General features: G+C 41.2%; 2 protein-coding genes across 8 annotated transcripts in view; both read right to left on the bottom strand.

Moving 5' to 3' along the window:
* Window positions 1-10,034, bottom strand: part of slc9a5 (solute carrier family 9 member A5) — a 39,827-nt gene extending 29,793 nt beyond the window's left edge. Inside the window, exon 1 of the mRNA XM_080416765.1 lies at window positions 9,467-10,034. Within this exon, the coding sequence (XP_080272891.1) occupies window positions 9,467-9,902 (436 nt within the window). The 5' untranslated portion in view covers window positions 9,903-10,034. The remainder of the gene's footprint in view (window positions 1-9,466) is intronic.
* Window positions 10,035-12,835: 2,801 nt separating this feature from the next.
* The window catches only part of fhod1 (formin homology 2 domain containing 1), an 84,797-nt gene continuing 75,454 nt past the window's right edge, over window positions 12,836-22,178 (bottom strand). For all 7 annotated transcript variants that reach the window (XM_080435146.1, XM_080435147.1, XM_080435148.1 and 4 more), the window contains 7 exons: window positions 21,959-22,078; window positions 19,910-20,071; window positions 19,222-19,412; window positions 18,908-19,100; window positions 18,289-18,451; window positions 17,839-18,024; window positions 12,836-14,618 (listed from right to left, as the gene is read on the bottom strand). In XM_080435146.1, coding sequence (XP_080291272.1) covers window positions 14,533-14,618; window positions 17,839-18,024; window positions 18,289-18,451; window positions 18,908-19,100; window positions 19,222-19,412; window positions 19,910-20,071; window positions 21,959-22,078 — 1,101 coding nt within the window. In that variant the 3' untranslated portion in view covers window positions 12,836-14,532. The remainder of the gene's footprint in view (window positions 14,619-17,838; window positions 18,025-18,288; window positions 18,452-18,907; window positions 19,101-19,221; window positions 19,413-19,909; window positions 20,072-21,958; window positions 22,079-22,178) is intronic.

The raw sequence follows: 22,178 nt of genomic DNA, 5'->3' as shown, positions 1-22,178 counted from the left end.
GCATCTGCCGAGATGTTGTGGACACACACAAAAGGTGTGGAAATAAAACAGCCACAGGCTAAACCGCTCTGTGTGTGTGTGTGTGTGTGTGTGTGTGTGTGTGTGTGTGTGTGTGTGTGTGTGTGTGTGTGTGTGTGTGTGTGTGTGTGTGTGTGTGTGTGTGTGTGTGTGTGTGTGTGTGTGTGCGTGCGTGCGTGCGTGCGTGCGTGCGTGCGTGCGTGCGTGCGTGTGCGTGTGCGTGTGTGTGTGTGTGTGCGTGTGCATGGTTGCCTGGTTAGGTGTATGACTCCGGGGCTCAAGGCTTAGGAAGAGATTTTTACCTGCGGCTGTTAGAGCTCTGAACACAGACATGGTGTAAAACAAAAGAAAACAGAAAGAAACAAAAAATGTATACGACATTCATATGTAAATAACCATACTTGTTTTGCTCTCACTGGTACTTGCACAAATGTACATAGATACTGTAAGTGAGTTAAAGTGACATGTAGTTGATGTACATATACCTTACCTCACCATGCATTTTATTATACTCCTTCCATAATTCTGCACATTCCCCGTTCCTCATTCCTATTGCTGCTAAGACGTGTTTAAAGAGGGTTAGAGTTTATGAGTATCTCTTTCCATTTATACTTGCTATTTATATGCATTATCTTCAGATCTCTGACTGCACTATACTCAGAACGCACGCACGGTCGCACGCACACACACACACACACACACACACACACACACACACACACACACACACACACACACACACACACACACACACACACACACACACACACACACACACACACACACACACACACACACACACACACACACACACACACACACACACAGACACAGGCCTGTATACAGGCACGCAAGTAATCACCTTTAAAAGCTCAGACATGCAATGGAGCAGCCTTTTGTGTTGACTCTCACAGATCATTAATGCTTTCCCACCTCAAGGCCTAAAAGAAATCATTGAATACCTACTTCATTAAGCCCTCCCACAGGCACACTTTGTGACGTGTTGAGCCGGTTTGGAAACCATGCCAAATATCCATGGATGGGTATGGTTTAACATTAAACCATTCCATGCCAAACAGCACCAAACTGTGTGCAAATGGAAATGCAATTGGAACGGTTATTAACGATTCTCAGAACCGCTCTATGGTGTTGTGGAAATGCCCTTATTTTATTATTTTTAGCTTATCAAGGCCTGGTCAGTTTGATCAGAGAACATAGGAGCAATCAGATCCATCTGTAGACTTGTTGGGGTTGAAATAAAGAACCTTGCCTGCCTTGTTTATGAAGTTTGATCCTAGCTGAGCTACATAATCCCCCACAGGCAGCAGGCTGGAGCTTAACACAATAATACAAACAATTACCTGGAATTTAAGGGATCATTCACTCTGACTGAATTCAATTCACCTTAACTGAGGTTTGTCCCAGATTTTCATTTCTGTTGTTCTGTTGTTGTGCTGCGCAGCTCCCAGAGGCGACAGTAGAAGGCTGTGGTCATACTGTACAAATATATGCTGATTGATCGTAATTATCATACTCCAGAACATTCAATATATTCATTCTATATTCATTCTATATTTATTCTCACATTCACTGTCATTCACTGACCATTCATATATTGAACTGCTAATAGACTGGTATTAACCACCTGTATACTCATTGTTGATACACTACTATATAATATTCAGTCATATATGTATTGGTAATAGATGTATATCAATTCATATATTCACTGCACATTTATATTTATTGATAGACTGTAAATACTGTACATTCATTCATACTACTCGGGAACGATGCAAATAGGGAATGCATGCCCCACCCTGTTAAGCAATACCTGTCATACCCGTTGTCAGAGTACCCATTGTAACCGTCTGTCTGTCTGTATCCCTTTTGTGCCCATATTTGGAGATCTCTATATCTGATAGGTTTAAACAACTATCTATTTTATGAATGAACTTGGTATCTGCCATCACACCATATTGTAGCGTTCCATCTTGGCATAACTCAATCATGTCAAATTTGCTTCCCAATCCTATGATTTTATTAAAGGGATATTTCACTTTCAAAAAAACTTTTGGTAATTTTATCGTCTACTCAGGCCTTTGTGAACCCCCCAGACAGTTTTTAAGTTGCTCGATTCAGTATTTAGACATTTGATATTCATTTTATCAGACACGCCGCCTTCCTATACAAACCCATTGTAACTTCAAACTCCATTTTAACCATGTTAGATTCATCAAAAACACCCGTCCTTGGTTCTGGTGACTCACCCTGCCCCCCTAATACGCGAGGGGGCTGTGTTTTTTCAATTGCTTTTTTCATTTATTTTAAATATTTTCTTTTGAAAATTAAAAAAATAAAATACAATAAAAAAATAAATGAAAATAAATGAAAAAGATTATCGGAAAAACACGGCCCTCTCACGCATTAGGAGGGCAGGGTGAGTCACCAAAACCAAGGACGGGTGTTTTCGACGAATCTAACATGGTTAAAATGGAGTTTGAAGTTACAATGGGTTTGTATAGGAAGGGGGCGTGTCTGATAAAATGAATATCAAATATATAAATACTGAATTGAGCAACTTAAAAACTGTCTGGGGGGCTTACAAAGGCCTGAGTAGATAATAAAATGACCAAAAGTTTTTTTGAAAGTGAAATATCCCTTTAAGTTCAAGGTTGTACGTAACTAATCCTAGTATCAGTTCTCCCCTTTCCTGTAGAGCCTGCATGTGTTTTGAGCTGTGCAGAGCGCAGACCCTCCAAGGTCACTGATTATCTCTTGAGGAAAACAATAACAGCTCATTGGGTTTAACTTGACCATCTATGACAAAGCAACAACACCTCTTTAAGCGACGACTTGACGACCGGTCAAGAGATAAAGAGCCACGGTCAATGTGCTGTTGTCCAAGACATTTGGACACTGTTTGTTCAGATAAACTGTGTCACATCATCACTGTGCCATCTTCTCTCTCAACCTATGAGCTGGCTCCACGTGGCCAGCTGTCATCGTCAGAGCTGATAACAACTTCCATTGTGTATAACTATTGTGATCATTGACTGTTTAGCCAGAAAGGAAAGGAACTTTGCTGTATACTGTATGCCTCGTGATTGCCTTTCTCCTTAATACAGACGTATTTTTGGGCGGTGAAACCGCCCCTATATGTGAGGTTTGGACATCCCCACCCATTGCACCCCCCCAACCCTGTGCTGTGATTGGCCACCAGTGTACCCCCCTAACCCTGCACCGTGATTGGCCAATCACAGTCTATTCAGAGTGCATAGCCCTATAAATAGGACTATGCACTTTAAAAAAACACATTTATGGTTTTTGGGCGGTGAAACCGCCCCTATATGTGAGGTTTGGACATTGCACCCCCCCAACCCTGCGCTGTGATTGGCCACCAGTGTACCCCCCTAACCCTGCACCGTGATTGGCTAGTGAAACATGACACATGTGCATAGCCCTATAAATAGGACTATGCACTGAAAAAAAACACATTTATGTTTTTTTTTAAGTTAGGGGTGTACAATGGTTGGTCCACAATATTACTTTTCTTTAAGTGAACTTCCATCACTGTGATGACCACTGTGACCACACCGCCCACTTCACACTGGGTGTGATTTTTTTTAAGTTAGGGGTGTACAATGGTTGGTCCACAATATAACTTTTCTTTAAGTGAACTTCCATCACTGTGATGACCACTGTGACCACACCGCCCACTTCACACTGGGTGTGATTTTTTATAATACATCCATCTGCCTGGTGTCTACTTCTTCGTCGTGTCGAGTATTGAATCTTCTTTTTATGGTACTCTGGGTCTTTAAATAGATTACACCTTCAGAAACTTAGGGTACGGATTCATCAAACTTATCAATATCTGTCTGTCCTTGTCCCTTTTATGCCCATATATGGAGATCTCTATATCTGTCTGTCCTTGTCCCTTTTATGCCCATATACAGTATGGAGATGGCCATATATGGGCAGATGTATAGCAATAGATGTATATTCACTGTACATTTATATAGGGTTAGGGTTCACTGTACATGTTCATTCAGAGATCCAGGGCAGATATCTAGGGCCAGCAGCTCAGTATTTTATTTATTTTATAGTATTTATATATCTTTGTTTTTTTCTTATTTATTTTGTTTTGGTTCTTGACTCTGCTCTCTCTACTCTACTCTGCTCTTACTCTACCTCTGTGTTTCACTTAAGCACTTTTTGGGTGTACAGATTTTATTTATTTTTACAAACTGTTGATCCAGCACCCTGCCTAGTGCCAAGTAAGTATCTTATTCACCTTTTCTCAGGCTATTGCTGTTATGACACCTGAATTTCCCTCTGAGGATCAATAAAGGTTTATCTTATGTTAACTTATCTTGCCCTGCGCATCTCAATGTCACTAAAGAAGACCAAGGTTCAAACCTCCCAAAACAAACTGATTCGACTACTTCTCGGCCTGGGGCCCACGACCCACCTTTTTCCAACCCATTTTGCTAGCCTAGGATGGCTCAGGGTAGAAGACAGGGTTAAGCAATTAAAAATGGGATTGGCTTTCAAAATAGTCAATGCGACTTTGCCCTCAATGCCCTAAATATCCGCATATGACTAAATACCTAAAAAAAATCACACCCAGTGTGAAGTGGGTGGTGTGGTCACAGTGGTCATCACAGTGATGGAAGTTCACTTAAAGAAAAGTAATATTGTGGACCAACCATTGTACACCCCTAACTTAAAAGTTACGGTGCAGGGTTAGGGGGGTACACTGGTGGCCAATCACAGCGCAGGATTGGGGGGTGCAAATATCCAAACCTCACATATAGGGGCGGTTTCACCGCCCAAAAAGTGAGCGACACCCACTGCCACAATACTAGAGGGAGCGACAACAACGATCTGGTAGCACCCATCTATAAAACAAACATGGGTAAATTCTCCTACAGCACTGCCACCCAGATGTGGAATGCCCTGACCCCATTGCTTAAAAAATGTGGATCACTGGCTTCCTATAAAACAGGCCTGAAAATCCACCTTTCAGGAGGCCAAAGGGGAGGTAAATATCACTTCTCCTTAGAAAGGTGTTCACCCCCCCCCCTTTTTTCTTCATACTCTGTACATATAGTGTTTTATATTTGTGATGACATTGTATTTTTGTGTTATTTTTGGGCGGTGAAACCGCCCCTATAAGTGAGGTTTGGATATTTGTACAACAAATCCTGCGCTGTGATTGGCCAAAAATGTACCCTGCCTAACCCTGCACCGTGATTGGCCAATCACAGTCTATTCAGGACTGTGATTGGCCAGTGTCACATGACACATGTGCATAGCCCTATATAAGAAACCATAACTTTAAAAAAAACATAAATTTGTTTTTTTTAAGTTATGGGTTCTTCCATCATAAAGAGTGTTTCAATAAATGTATTTATTTTTTGTACATGATTGGTTGACTCCATTCAGTATTGTGATTAGCTAGCAAGACACCACCCACTTCACACAGGGTGTGATTTTTTATGCTATGATGATGATGATGATGATGATGATGATGATGAATTGAATGACTGTATGACTGTACTCGTGCTGTTTGCATTTCTGTCTAATAAAATATTCAAAAACTTCCAGGGGGAGCGTGGCAATGTGTTTTTTCAGAATCAGAATCAGAATCAACGTTAACTTTGTTGTCACATCACAGGTTTACAGGTGAATCATTTTTTTGTAGTTTTTGATGAGAAGAGAGAGGATAGAGATAGGAAAAACACAGGATAGAAACAGGTTAAAGAATCAAAAAGATAATATACACAAATAGCATATGTAATAACAGGTGTGTACATGATGTTTAGAACATTTGCATCATATGCAGATATGTGTACCATTGAATATTCACAGGGTGAGAAAGAAATCACATTCATTTGAACAACCTGCTGCAGCTACTGTGGCAGAGTCTAACATCTGTGTGTGTGTGTGTGTGTGTGTGTGTGTGTGTGTGTGTGTGTGTGTGTGTGTGTGTGTGTGTGTGTGTGTGTGTGTGTGTGTGTGTGCGCGTGCACGCGCGCGCGTGCGTGCGTGTGCGTGAGTGTCATGCTCACTGGAACAGTTCAGTCATCACCAGATACAGTGTGAGTCATCACACACACACACACACACACACACACACACACACACACACACACACACACACACACACACACACACACACACACACACACACACACACACACACACACACACACACACACCCCCCCCCCCCCCCCCCCACAGTACCAGACACTCTATCTCCCTGAAAACACTAAACATCACACACACCTCCTACATACCACCCACCCTCTCGCTCTCTCTCTCTCTCTCTCTCTCTCTCTCTCTCTCTCTCTCTCTCCTCCTCCCCCCTCCCTCTCTCTCACCCTCCCTCCCTCAATGTCTCTCCCTCTCTCCCTCCCTCCCTCCCTCTCTCCCTCCCTCACCCCCCCCCCTCTCACACGTTTCCTGTGTATTCTACACTGTCTTCATTTCCTGTACAGTATGTGCATGTAATCTTTTGGTACTTAGCAGCAGTGACTCAGCAAGTCTCTAGCTGTCTGTTGATGCTGACATCCACATGGAGCGTATCGGTTAAGACCCACACCATACGTATCCTTAGCTCACTGTTTCCCAAACAGTGGGTCGCGAGTAAATATCAGTTTTTCTTTTCCTACATTTAAAAAAAAAAAATTCAAAAGATTTCCCCCTCCCCCAAAAGCTCTATTCTTATTCAGAAATAAAACAAAATGAAAAATTTCACAATTTGATTGCGAACGCAGCGGAAGGAGGCGCGCCGAACTCCGCACGAAGTGGAGCTTACTATGAAACCGTGCTCGGCTTGTGTGTGTGTGGCTCTGTCTGTGTGTGGCTCTGTGTGCAGTATTGTGTGCGTGCACTGCCTGTGTGCAGCCGCCAGAGTGCACCAGAGTGCACTACAGTGTGGCTGAAATCCGCCTGGCCATGAAGAACGCAGGAATGTAGACAATGCTCTGATTAACAGCCTGCAACATGCCTAAACCAAACACATTTCAAAAACTACAAAGACAAAAAACATTTACAAAAAAACAAAAAACAACAACAAACAAACATAACAATTTAAAAAAGACAAAAACTGTACCACCCACTTCTCTACAATTGCTCATTCCTTTCGATTCTTCTTATTGTTATTTTCGAGCTGCGTTCGCTTCCCGCGTCTTACTTGTAAATGTTATAAACTAAGATCTAAGAAATTACATACATTTTTTAAAGAAAATTAAGAAGTAGTGAAAATAGCTGATCTACAAGCTCGCAACGCGTTGCGAGCTTGTAGATCTGCTATTTTCACTAGTTTGGGTCGGGCAGACATACAATTTCTGTTTTTGGAACCACTGCTTTAGCTAATATAGTACGAACTCTCCTGTCTTCACCAGTACTACACTGTCTCAATACAAAGGGGGAGTAGACTCCTCTAGAAAGTCAAGTCAACCCTCCTTCGCTTCTTTGGGAGGAGCACACGCACATGCTCACGCAGTCACGCACACACGCACACACACACACACACACACACACACACACACACACACACACACACACACACACACACAGCCATTGTCAAGTCAACAGGACTATGTGACTGTGATGATGTGTGTGTGTGTGTGTGTGTGTGTGTGTGTGTGTGTGTGTGTGTGTGTGTGTGTGTGTGTGTGTGTGTGTGTGTGTGTGTGTGTGTGTGTGTGTGTGTGTGTGTGTGTGTGAGAGTGTGTACGGGCAGAGTGGGCTCTATGCTAAAGTATTCCAGATAAAACAAGCTGTTCAATGTCATAAGCAACATTTTACTGTCACCATCTCTCTCTCTCTCTCCCTCCCCTCTCTCTTTCTCTGCAGAGTGAGATTCACTTCCTGTATCCCTCCTTACACAGTAGAATAATATTTCAGTTCCTCAATCAGAAACATTACTATCAACCACAGTGATCCTACGAACATCGAGTAAGGCAGAGTCAGACTATGAATGACATACTGTATCTCTTCTCTTCTCGTCTGTCTGTCTGTCTGTCTCTCCGCCTCTCAATTCAATTCAATTCATTTCATTTCAATTCACTCATTGAAAGGCTTTATTTTGCACGTCAAACATACATTTACACTGCCAAGAGGGCAAGTGTAAATATAAACAAAAATAAATATGTATGTACAATTAAAGATATTACGCCTACTAGAATAAAGAATGTAATTGTAAACAGATACAGTATCTAACTTTGTCAGATATAGTAGGTAAAATTATCTTTAAAAAATACAATTGTCCTTGTGTCTGGTGGTGTTTCATTTCCTTGTCATAAGCAATGTCAGTTTGACATTTGCATATCTATCATAGATACGAAAGAAAAAGTCAGACTCGATAAAATACATCTATAGCCTTGATCCAGGGCTAGTGTAACAGTATTGTATCCTGTTTGTATTGTATTGTATCCGACAGGATCCATCACAGTAAAGCCAATGGAGAGTTCAATTAAGGACAATAAAGTTAACTTTAAACAAGCCTAACTTTCATAGAACTGATAAACAGTTGGATTAGAGTGAAACTGGGTATGGATGGAGATTGATTGATTGATGTACATGGAAGTACATATTCACAATACAAGGTCTACTAAACTGGGAGACTCATTAAGCACTGAGCTTGTTTAAGATGAGATCCCCATGCACACAAATCATGATGACATATAAGAGACAGACAGATATACACACTACTATACAGAATGTCATACAATCAGCTTACAGGTTACTGGTATGAAGAGTGAAAAAAAAATTTACAAGAGAAGAAAAAGAAAAAGGGGGGGGGGGGGGTAGGGGGGGTATAGTAGTCTAGTAGAGACCATCTATCCAATATCCACTGCCAGCATGCTACTGTACTGTACTCTCAGGGTTCCTTTAGGGGGGTCTAAATTGACCTTCACAAGGCTGTAACTCTTACAGTATAATGGTGCCATTTGTATACTGTCAGAGTTAAGGAGACACCTTGACATTTTAAGGTTTGAGAACCATTGCTGTATGCTGCACACCTGTTGCTTTGCATTGTACTGTTAGTGTGGCTGGGATGCCTAGCAACAAGTTATTTACTCTATGTTTTATTTTATCATTAATGACTTGTGGTCTTTTTCAAAATTATCTTTGAGACAAACAACTAGTCTTCTACTCATATTTGGTCAGCAGCACCAAAAAGAGTAGTAGTAGTAGTAATAGTAGTAGTAGTAGCCATATGTTATACCAGTGGTTCTCAAAGTGTGGTCCAGGGACTCTCAGGGTTCCTTGAGGGGGTTCTATGAACCCTTAAAAGTCTGTTACTCTGACAGTATACAAATGGAACCATTCCACTTGTACACTGTCAGAGTTAAAGGGGGTCCTTGAAATGTAAAAGTTTGAGAACCACTGCGTTCTAGTAACGGCAGTAGCCTACAGTAGTACTACTTACTGATCTTGGCTAGAGAGGCCAGCAGCAGCCAGACAGCGATGATGTACGGGGTCTGGACATAGCTCCATTCCCACTGGACCATCCTGAAGCCACCACCGCCGTGGTGATGGGAGCCTTCCTCCTCCTCCTCCTCCTCTCCGGGCTGCTCATCCTCCTCCCCGCTGACCGACGGCTTCTCCTCCGCCGTGCGGGTCAAGGCGACACCTGGAGAACCGACCTCCGGCGGGGAGACACCGGGGGCACCGCCACCACCGGCCTCCGTTCCGGACGGGAGACTCTGGGGTACCGGGAACGGGGAGAAGCCTGGGGGCGAGACGCTGCCGCTGAGCTGCTCCAGCCCCGTAGCCCCCGGTGCTTCTGTCACTAGAAGAAGGTCAGTCCTCGGCGGGAGAAGCAGCAGCAGGAGTCCCGGTAGGACAGTGGCCGCGAGGAGCATCTTTAACACCGGTTGGTAAAACCGTTCACCGTTCAGCGGTGTGTTCTTCTAACCTGGTCCATCTTCTCCACTCGGTTTATATAATCACGGCTGGGGGGCCGCACGGACACACACACACTCTCACGCACACACGCACACTGTGTGAAGGAGGACCGGTCTGGTTTACTGTATCAACAACACAACACACACCGGCTGCTCGCCTCACGCACGCACTCATTCAGTCAGTCAGTCAGTCAGATCGCCGCGGTGTTACAGCGACATCGGTGGCCTGTGGAATTCTGCGTTTTTTTTTACAGAGAGTGGTCGCTGTTTTTCCATTTTAGGTAAAGACCGTGCTTTGCTATAGGCTACAGCCCTATGACTACAGCACAAAAGGTGACCGTGACAGCCTGACAGGGGGGGAAAGCAGTGGTGTACACAGTAACTAAGTACATGTACTTCGATACAATTTTTTAGGTATTTTTTACTTCACTTGAGTATTTCCAATTTTCTATACTTTTACTTCTACTCCACTACATCTCAAAGGCAAATATTGTACTTTTACCCTACTACAATTATTTGAAAACTTGTGTTATTAGTTACTTTGCAGATATGATTTATTATATTATAAAAAATAAATTGACCACTTCAGCCCTATTTTATACATAGGCTATTTGAAAATAGCTACACGTTTATAATTGTTTTGGCCTTTTCCGCCTTTATTGATAGATACAGTAGACTGACAGGAATTGGACAGGAATTGGGGAGAGAGGGATGGGGAGTGACACACAGCAAAGGTTGTCGGGATTGGGATTTGAACCTGCGACACGCTGTCAGGGTGCATCAGCAGCCTAGGTGCCCGGACCACTACGCCAGGCAGCCGTCCGGCCAAATATACTATTTTCAAACATCTCAGAACTTTCACTTAATTGGTACTTTAAGTATATTTTGATGCCAATACTTCTGTACTCAAGTAACATTTTGAACACACACAGGTCTTTTTTACTTAAACAGAGTATTTTTATATTGTGGTATTTGCTACTCTTATTTAAGTAAAGTATCTCAGCTTCTTCCACCACTGGAAAAACGTCACCAGGAAAGATATGGACGGCTGATTTGGCTGTGTCAAGTTTGTTTATCATAAATTAAAGTCAGCTGTAAAAGAAAAAAAACTATCTTCTCTCGCAGTAGGATCATTCTAAACTTAAAGGGATACTTCACTTTCGGGCCGGGGACACATTTAAAAAAAATATTAAAAATAAATGAAAAAAGTTATGGAAAATTCATGGCCCCCTCACGACACGCAGTGTCCTACTAATGTGTGAGGGGGCCATGAATTTTCCATAACTTTTTTCATTTATTTTTAATATTTTTTTTAAATGTGTCCCCCGGCGGAAAGTGAAGTATCCCTTTAATACCTTAATTATTGGCATTCTACATATCGCCAAAACGACAAGGGGCTACAACAATTAAGAGCTACACTTTCTTGGGTCACAAAATTCGACTGGTCACAGTTTGTTTTGTAACAGGCCGTTGTCGTGCCTAAAAAGTCGGTGAGGAGAGGTACTACCTCTCCTCCGAGGTACAGTAGGTGGTCCTTGAGGGGGTTCCAGGTTGTCAACAGCTAAATGATGGAGAGTTGGTAACCAAATGGACCCTTAGGCTATAGATCTTTAGCTCTGGTTTCATTATACGCTCTCAAGAGTTAAATTATTGTTAAACATCACATCTACATTACTTAAAGGGATACTTCACTTTAGGGCCGGGGACACATTTAAAAAAAATATTAAAAATAAATGAAAAAAGTTATGGAAAATTCATGGCCCCCTCACGCATTAGAGTGTCCTACTAATGTGTGAGGGGGCCATGAATTTTCCATAACTTTTTTCATTTATTTTTAATATTTTTTTTAAATGTGTCCCCGGCCCGAAAGTGAAGTATCCCTTTAATTAAAGAATTGTTATTTTGATCGTTTGCCTGTTATCTCTCCTATGGTACCACATCCGTGGCTCAAATGCAGAATAAATAATGGACCTCGATATGAAAAGGGTTGAAAACCACTGCTTTAAAGAAACACTCTATCCTGTTATTTTTGATTATGCAGTTCTTTTCTGTTGAGCTCTAGTGATGTTCTATGCTCTATTCTATTGACATGTCACAAACTGAGTTCTAATAGTCAACCCAAATGACAGATCAGTTGGTCACACTAGAGCAGTGGTTCTTAAAGTGGGGTCCAGGGACCCCCAGGGGTCCTTGAGGGGGTTCTAGTGGGTCCCCAGAAAAAAGAGGAACAGCGTAACCACGTTAACCTTGTTTTATACTTCGACTATTCGAAAATAGCAGATGTACAACCTCACAACATATTGCATTTGCTAAAAAAAATGGGAGTTCTGGGCACTCGAAGAGTTAAAAGAGCGAGCAGCCTTTATTTAAACCAACATGTTTCGACCACAAGCCGTCTTCATCAGGGCTAGAAATATTGCATTTGCACTGGTATTATGCAAACATTTAGAAAAATTGTGAAAAACAATTACAGCATAAATTTGCTATTTTGGAACGATTTGGGAAAATAGTTTTTTTTTCAAAACCCCTTATGGCTGAAATTATTTTCAAGATGGGGGTCTGCAGCCAAATACATATATTTTTTTCTGTCTTTGACAGGAAAATGTTTGATAACCACTGCATTAGAGTCCATTTTAGCAGCTAAAATGAATCAGACAGAGGTGCAGTTAAATTTTTACTGCATCACTGTCTGTCCCAAGGACTCATCAGTAATGCTTCCTGCAGGCTTTAAAATGCCCTGCAAGGAGAACAGGCCAATCCCGTATAATCTTTTAAAGCACCTCTTAAAAAAAAGAAATCCTTTATAGAAGCTTCCTGTTTGTTAGTTGTAGTAGAACAGCATCCTTGCAATGGTATAAGCTTGTGTAACATATCACAACTACAAACAAAAGTATGATTTAGAAATCTTTATTCATAATTATATACTTGAAACACAGTCTTCCGTTTAAACCACCATTTATTCTACACTAAAGACAAACTGCACTACCCATCTGTCCTACAGCAACGAACAGCATGAATTGTCCAAGTAGCAAAACAGAAAAATGAATGCAAAGTTGATCTATTGTTGGTACGGAATTTAACTTCATAAAATTGAATTAATTTAGTGTATGACCAGTGTTATTTAAAATAAACTGTAGTTACTGTTTGTCTTTGTAGGGCAGACAGCGTGTTGTTTGTAGGACAGACAGGTACTGCTGTCTCCACAGTACAGTAAACTTGACATAGTGTGTAGGACAGGTGGCTACAATGTGCCTGAATATAAGGACTCATAAACCTTCATTAGTGGAACACAATAGTACATTCAATGTGAAGACAGGCATATATGTATAAAAAAACCTATACATTTAAAAACAACTATTCGCTCTTCTTAAAATGTAACTGCTAAGAGCCCTCAAGCAAGGCAATTAATCTCCACCTCCTCCAGTGGAGCTGCTCAGTGGCCAAAGGTAAAAGAGTGGTGTAATTGCTATACTGGGCATTTCCCAGGAGTGAACGTGTGTAAGTGTATGGGTGTGAACCAGGATGTTGGTGTAAATGATTATCCATGTCGACTGATTTGACTGATTGATTGATTAATTCAAAAATCAATCAGTAAATAATGCACCAGGGTGTTGGTGTAAATGATTGACCATGTTCATTCAAATTTCTCCGTCAACAAAGAGCCAGCTGAAGGAGCAACTTCGTGCCTTTAAATAATACTATGTTTCGTTTAACGTCCCCACTCCCAGTGCAAAAAGGCAAAAACTGTACATTATCACAATATTAAACATCATCAACTATATTCCTCACCAACTTGAACTAAAAACATTTGTGTTTCTTCATTTGTGTTTTGAAGCCACCACTGTGAACATACACTGTATTATACAGTATTTCCCTACTACACAACAAATAGACAACTAACACCATATCACCTTAGAGAGTGTGTGTGTGTGTGTGTGTGTGTGTGTGTGTGTGTGTGTGTGTGTGTGTGTGTGTGTGTGTGTGTGTGTGTGTGTGTGTGTGCACACACGGCGTGCGTGAATTATTAAAATTGATGAACACAGATGTAAAGCAGTTAAATATAAAACAGTACTGTTTAAAATAATCAATATTAACTGGTAAATAATTCTCTACAAAATTATATTCGAACCATAATCCATAAAAACATGACCAATAATTAAGAATATGTAAAAGAACAGCAACTGCACAGAAGATTCAATTCTTCTCAATACTTACAAGGCTTTGTTGTTTACTTTCACAACAGTTTGACATGTTACTAATAATAATTATAATAATGTCTGCATGTCAAATGAGTCTGTCTGGACTCTTTATATCACAGTCACTTATCTGGCAATCGTATCCAGAGAGATATAGTGTGAGCATGTAGGGGTTCAACACCTTGCTCAAAGGCACTTGGACAGGTCACGTAGCTGGCTGCATCAGGGGATTGAACCCGGGACGATTACTTTATTTAACAGATGCTGTCCTCATGCTGCTCTTGGGTCTTAGTGCTTCAGGCTGCTGTCACTGTACACTCTGTTGTGTGCGTGTGTGCGTGGGTGCATGGGTGTGTGTGTGTGTGTGTGTGTGTGTGTGTGTGTGTGTCGTGTCACAGCTTGTCATTTGTCTTGTTGTTGCTAAGACCCAGAGCTTGCACCACATCCAGACTGAGACCGCTCTTCAACGTCCTCCTCACTGGAAAACAACACACACACACACACACACACACACACACACACACACACAGACAAACAGACAGACAGACAGAGACAGACATCAGTTTTCCGTAACAAATCCTCCACTCGTAATGACAAGAAAGTGTAAAGACAGACAGTAGGAAAGCTGATAAAGAGACAACAAACCGGTTGGCATTTATGCTTCTGTTTGTAGTCTCTGAGCATAGTATATTAGCTCACAAAATGTGTGAAATGTTCTATGGGCTTACTGTGGGCAAATTGAAATACTGATGGCATGCATATTCCAAGGTCAGAGTTCACGTTTGTTGAAGACCACTGTTAGGGTTGTCACGATTAAAAATTTAAGTTGACGATTAATTATCACTTGCGATTATATTATAATTGCGATTAACCATTTAATTGTGTTTTTGGAATTCAACATTGGAATGTGAATTCAATTAAAATTTCTGTTCGGTTTTTAGGCTTCATCATCACAAATTGCACAGGGAAGATATGATAAATAAGTTAAATATACAAATAAATGACTGACACATTTAATATATATATATATATTTTTTAAGAATGCAAAATAATTTAGATTATCTCAGGCGATTATGTAATAATTATGAAAGGCCTAACAACTGTTGTAACATTGCTTTATCGTCATGTAAGATCCTATTCACCAACTTGTGTACGGGTGAACACAACAAACTTAGTTCTAGACTGAACCCACCGTAACCCACTTAAGCCCTATATAGTTCATTGTACGATGCATAGCAAAAATAGCCAAAATAGCAAATCTACAAGCTCACAATGTGCCATGAAGCGCTCTGTTGTGAAATTGTATGTCTGCCATTACCTCTACTTGTGAATTAGCCGATCTACAAGCTCACAAAGCATCACAAGGGAACATGTTGTGCGCTAGCAAATCTGCTATTTTTGCCGAACGTTAGCCCCAGGGTACATGAAGGTCTGGAGGTGGAGGTGTAAACCAGTGGTTCTCAAACTTTTTCATGTCAAGGACCCCCAAAAATTATATGCAATTGGCTGCGGAATAGCAGATCTACAAGCTCTTAGCGCGGCACGGAGTGCTGCACTATGAGCTTGTATATCTGCTATTTTTGAATAGCCAAAGTCTAAAAATATATATGGTTAAAATGATTGTGACGCTATATTAACACATTTTGCTGGGGACCCCCTGGTACCCCCCCCCCCCAAGGACTGGGGGTCCCCGGACCCCAATTTGAGAACCAATGGCATAAACCACTACACCCTGTGAGGTTCAGCATCAACAGGCTGCAAGAGACAGACCTGCTGACTTACTACTGCTAATGGTCAATCTGTCTCCTGAGAGTTGGGGTTTCCACTATAGAGCGAGATACTAACCCTGCCATGGCTACTGTAGGGCTTTAAGTAAAGATATTGTTCTGTAAATGTCGTGTGTGTGTGTGTGTGTGTGTGTGTGTGTGTGTGTGTGTGTGTGTGTGTGTGTGTGTGTGTGTGTGTGTGTGTGTGTGTGTGTGTGTGTGTGTGTGTGTGTATGTGTATGTGTGTGTGTGTGTGTGTGTAATCTGCCGTGAAGGGCTTTATTAAGTACAAACAGAGACAGACAGACAGACAGACAGAAAGATAGACAGAAGGATATAACATAAGGAGATAACAGGCTGTTTTGGACACAGTTTCTTATTGTGGACACAGAATCGCATCCCGTCAGACTGACCTACAGTATCAGCTTTGACTGTGACCTTGACCCACAGCTGAAGTTAGCAATGTCTCTGCCCCGGAAACATTGTGTTGACCATGGGGTCAGACGTTTAGAACAGTGGTTCCCAAAAGTTTGAGCTCGAGACCTAAAAGAGATTTTGACGTCTCCCCGGGACCCAAACTAGTGAAAATAGCTGATCTACAAGCTCATAACGCCGAGCTTGTCGATCTGCTATTTTCACTACTTCGTTTTTTGGGGATTTATGGAATTTCTTTGATTTAATGTTTATGAATAAAGAAAAATGTTTTACACTTTTCTCATTTCAGATTTTTTTATTTTTATCTTTTGAGATAATGTAGGAAACAAACAAAAAAAGGGATATTTACTTGTGACACTTGTTTAGAGAACTGGGATTGTAACAGGAAGGTTAGAGAACTGAAATTGCAACAGGAAGGCCAGCAGTTGCCATTTTCTCCCTAACTTATGTTAAAATGCTTTTGTTTGTAATAGGAAGGCCAGCAGTTCCCCTTTTCTGCATAACTACTGTTGAACCGCTTCTGTGCAAGGCCTCATGGCTTATCACTGAGTTCTGTTGTGATTCGATGATGATACAGTGCATTGAGTCATTGCAGACATAGTCTTGTCACATAATAACGTGACGAAGCCACTTAGACCATTCATGCCTGCTGTTTACATGAAGTTGATTTGGATTTCATAATGTCATGGTGGTCTAAATCTAGCTCATTGTCTTCGGAGGGAAAACTAAGTTGACTAAAATACATTTTAGTTTTTAAATATTGTGCGCTGCTTATGTGAATATTATGGACCCATTTGGTTATCATTGGCCTGGTCAATTACATTTGTGGCAATCTAAATGGCTTTGGATTAATAACACCTGTCAGTGTCTAGGGGCAGTAACTGCAAAACTATGGCCAATCGGTTATGTTGTTGTAGTTTGAGAGCAACTTATGCTATAGTTGTAGATACGCATCTGTAGCATTTTGCATGGGGAACAAATCTTTCATCACAACGAAGACCTCCGGGTCGAAACACTGGCACTCATTAAACTATTCTATATTTGCATGCATGAGTGCATTCCACTCCCTCATAGATTTTGACTTCTGCTGTGGTCAGCACCTCACCAATAATAATTACTCATTGACTATTGAATAAAAAAAGGTCCCCAAAACACTGATACAGCTTCATTACAATAGTTCCATAATTGCTTTGCAGCTCAACAAATAAGTTCTTTTTTTATAGATATTACAGAGATATACAGTATAAGCTTCAGAAGGGTGTTCGAGCACTAACTCCAACTGGAGTATATAAAAAGATTCGACCATCTTCCACAGCCTGGAAACCTGCTGGCATCCCGTTACAGCTGCATGACCCAATTATTTCCTGTATGCATCTTCATTCATAATGCATAACATACAGTAATTACAACATAGAATAAAATAAGACACAGAGTCACAGACACAGCTATATATACACCACAACTCTCAAACAGCCAATCCCATCACCGTCTACTCACACGACTTCCTGTTAAGGCGGGACCGTTTGCGTGTCTTGGGGCTGGCAGGCCGCTCAGATGGATTCTGGGTAACGGACTTGACTAGCCGATCCATGATGTCATCCGTGGCGTCATCTTGCGAGCTGACATTGTCTTCTTTACCTGCTGTCATCTGAGATGGACTCACCCTGCCCAGACCTGAGGAGTCTAACCACAACACCTCAACATTGTAGAGTCACAACTACATTCAGATACAATAGAATACTACAATCAGACCTAAAAAATCAATACAATACAATTAGTAGATTCATGTTCATTGGTCATTCATGCTCATGTTATGATCAGAATGTTGTCTATGTATACAGTACATGAATGTATGCACAGTATGTATAGACAGATCTATGCTTAGGCTATGTGTACTGTAAACTATACGTATATGAACATACTGTATATATAATAAACTAATCTTACTGCGTCCAGCGCGGCTGCGTCTGGTGGCCATATTGTTGCTGTTGCTGATTAGAACATTTTTCATATTCTCATGCTCCTCCTCCTGCTCCTGCTCTGGCTCCGTTAACATGACAACAGGGGTGGCGTTGTTCTCGGCCGGCACTGCCCCCGAGAACTTTTCTGTCTGAAAGATAAACAGGAAGGATATAACATGAGAGAGAGAGAGAGAGAGAGAGAGAGAGAGAGAGAGAGAGAGAGAGAGAGAGAGAGAGAGAGAGAGAGAGAGAGAGAGAGAGAGAGAGAGAGAGAGAGAAACAGAGACACAGATAGAACACAATAGAATCCTGTGGCCAGAAGAATCACGTTCTATTGTCCTGTCTGGGGGTCATTGAGCAAGGCAATTGAATCCACCCATAACCCCCAGCTCTAAGGGCACTGCTCTTCCTTGACTGATTGATTGATTTATTGATTTATTGATTGATCGATTCATTCATTGACTGATAATAAATTTTTTGCTTAAACTTTTTTCCCTTCTCAGTTTTCTTCTGTTCTTTTTTGTTATTATTTTCTAAAATTAGTTTATTACAATAAATATATACACTTTCCTTCTCAGTTCTAACGTTATTCTATTGTGTTCTACCTCGGTGATCATCTTGCCCCTGGTCTTGGTTCTGTTGCGGTGTTGTGCCCTCCGTTGCTTCTGGGTCACAACTCTCTCTCTGGACGTTCTGAACTCCAGACTGAAGTCGCTGACCAGACGACAGAACCATGTCACCTTAATCTCACGAACTGAATAACTCGGCTGACCCAGGAACAGCAGGAATGAATGGAACCTGGAGAGAGACACAGAGAGAGATGGAGAGGAGAAAGGATATGATTAACGCTTTGTGTATTGTAGTTGTGTGTCCATAGTGTATATGGTACAGTATATGTGTGATGTGTGGGTTATTGTACCTGTTGATAATGCGCCTGTGGACAACCTTCAGTATGATAATCCTCTCAGTACAGTCCTTTAGAAACTCTGTCAGTTTGTTTCTAACCAACGCTTTAGTTTCATGTTTGGACACGACCTTTAGATTATCCCATGATGCTTTGCACCTTCTCTCCAAATTAACGAGATTTTCAGACAATTGCTCAAAATCCACCTAGGCAGGAAGGCAGACAGACAGACAGACAGACAGACAGACAGACAGACAGACAGACAGACAGACAGACAGACAGACAGGCAGACAGGCAGACAGGAAGGGTGGGGTGAGTGACACGAGAAAGGAAGTGAGTCAAAGACACCTGGTTACACCTTGTATCGCCTTGACAGCAGTGCAAAATGCCATTTGTTTCGTTTTTAAAGACAAGATGAAATGCAAATATATAACATTACAATCATGTAAATGTGAAATATAAATATGAAATATCATATAATGGTACATTATGATAGCAGTGTACGCTTACGTTAGAACGGAACGTTGTTGTCAGTGAGGTTGAGTGGCTGTGTTTCTTTCTGTGTGACTTCGTGAGTGTAGCATGTGCTCTTACTTTAGCTGTCCAAGTGATAGCACAAACCTTTGAGATTGTTGTAGTTGGTGTGTGTGTGTGTGTGTGTGTGTGTGTGTGTGTGCGTGTGTGTGCGTGCGTGTGTTCTTACTTTAGCAGAGCGTGTGATAGCAGGTATTTCAGAGTACAGGTCTGAGGTATCAGGGTCCTTCTCCACTACAAGACTGCAGGTGTGATGTAGGAGAGTCTGACGGTGAACTGTGTCCTTCACCTCTGTTACCTTCTCTAGATAGCTCAGCTCAAAACCTTTAGCCTGACACACACACAAACACACACACGGTAAGACATAGTAGACAGAGTACACATTGATTTATACAGCAGCAGTATCATCGTGTCAGATTATAGAATCTGTACGATAATTTTACCCTCTGTACGACGTATGATCAATAATAACTGCCCAAATGTATTTTTGATGTAATGTAATGTAATTTGATAATGTCACCATATCACAAAAAGATGCATGAATTTACTACATTCACAGGCTGCTGATTCGGGATCCGGTTTGGATTTTCAACTAAGTGTAGCCCCTAGAGGGAGGCAGAGAAAGTGATCTCATAATAGACACAGGTATTTAATGCCTTCTGAACAGGCAGCTAACAGGGCAGTAATCTGTGGGTCCTCAACACTGCCGGTAGCATGTTGAGAGGAGGAGGTTTGAGTGCTGACCTGTTAACTTGGTAAGCCCGTTTGTTTTTTGTATCCTCGCTTTTATTGTATTTTATATGATCTACAATGAATGTTTTTATATCATCAGGTCTTGGTGTGTTGGTGCTTTGTGGTGCCTGTCCAGTGTTCAGCAATTGTTTGGGGTGTGGCCTAGTCTCTGTGAAATAGGCATTTAACCCTTTAAACTGGAGATATGTGAGTATCAGATTATGTATGTGCAAAGGAGAACAAATGTCTATGTAGGTTTTGTTGTTTATGATTTTGTATAACATTTTGGTTTAACCTATATATCTGATGTCATGTCACAGGTGCAGACAGGGGAGCGTGATGTGTGGAAACATTGAGAGGCTTCTGATGTGTGTATGTATATAATAAGAGCTAAGGTAATCCTTTTATTGGTTTGCCCATTGTATCTCAGGTGACATTTTATAGCTGAGTGCATATTGTGTTTATGTATTACATGCTTTGTGCATATTGTAAAATGTCTGCTTTGTCATTGATCTGTAGGTCCATGTGGAACAAGCGGCACACTAGGGACCGCTGTTCCTTTTCCCTTTGTTTGATTTATGTTTGATTTACTTTACTACTTGTACCAGTCTTCCCGTTATATTTGCTTAAACACTTTTAACCATTTCTATATATGCACATAAATGAAAGTACCATTTTGTAAGCTTTTCTATAATAAAATAATTGCTATTTTTATACCCTACACTCTGGTCTGCCTTACATTTATGTAGCGGGGTAACATAAGGTCAAAACCAGATCGGTAAACAACTCATCTTTCCAGTCCAGTTCCAGGCTTTTATTTGAGTAAGATCAAGGAAGTTTTTTTTTCTCAAGTAAGCGTGTCAAACAAGATTTCTTGCATTAAATACGCAATATTTGTGAAATTACATCTTTACACCTGTGATTTATATTTTTTTGACTGTGTACAATAGTTTTCTTTAAATATATATATTTTTGTTAGCATGGCAACACTGAGCAGTACCAAAAGTGCATGGACTGTGTGGTATAATCTGTTTAATCACATCCACCACACCTTTATTTGTCCTGGGTAAGAGGGTGATACTGTAAGTGACAAAGCAGCTGACCAATCAGACAAGATTAAGTGCCACTGCATGCATAAAGCCTTGCTGGTGAAGGAAGTCATCAAGTCAAACATGGATGAAAGTCAGCCGCCAAACATAGCTGATACTGGGAGCAAACAAACCAATGCTTGGAGTGGAACCTGGAGAATTGTATATTCTAGATCAATATTTTGAGACACAGACATTTATGCACACTAGTGCCCCCCCCCTCCCCCGTAACCCTGCAACGAAGGATGCCTGGGTAATAATCTATATTACCTGAAAAATGAAAATGAACCTACCGAGTACACACAGGCACATAGTTCCAGTTACGCAAATTGACAAAGAATATGTGATGTAAACAAACGTCCAGCACTTCTTGTTGTGTTGTTTTTGTGTGGACTTACGCTGGAGCTGTTGAGGAAGTTTCCGATGGCGAGAAGTGTAGCCAGGATCCTTTTGAAGGTTCTGTTTGATGATAACTGCTCCATGCCCTGTTTCAGATCAAACAGAGGCTCCGCAATCTCCTACAGACAGAAAGAAAGAGACAAGTAGACAAAGACAGATAAAGACAGACACAGAAACAGATAAGACAGATACATTTGTCTCAAGCATTGCAAGCTTGCA

This window comes from Gymnoscopelus braueri (genome assembly GCF_963280865.1).
Source record: "Gymnoscopelus braueri genome assembly, chromosome: 1".
In the NCBI taxonomy this organism is placed as follows: Eukaryota; Metazoa; Chordata; class Actinopteri; order Myctophiformes; family Myctophidae; genus Gymnoscopelus; species Gymnoscopelus braueri.
The sequence above is the reverse complement of the archived record's forward strand: the minus strand, read 5'-3'. Positions and strand labels throughout refer to the sequence as shown.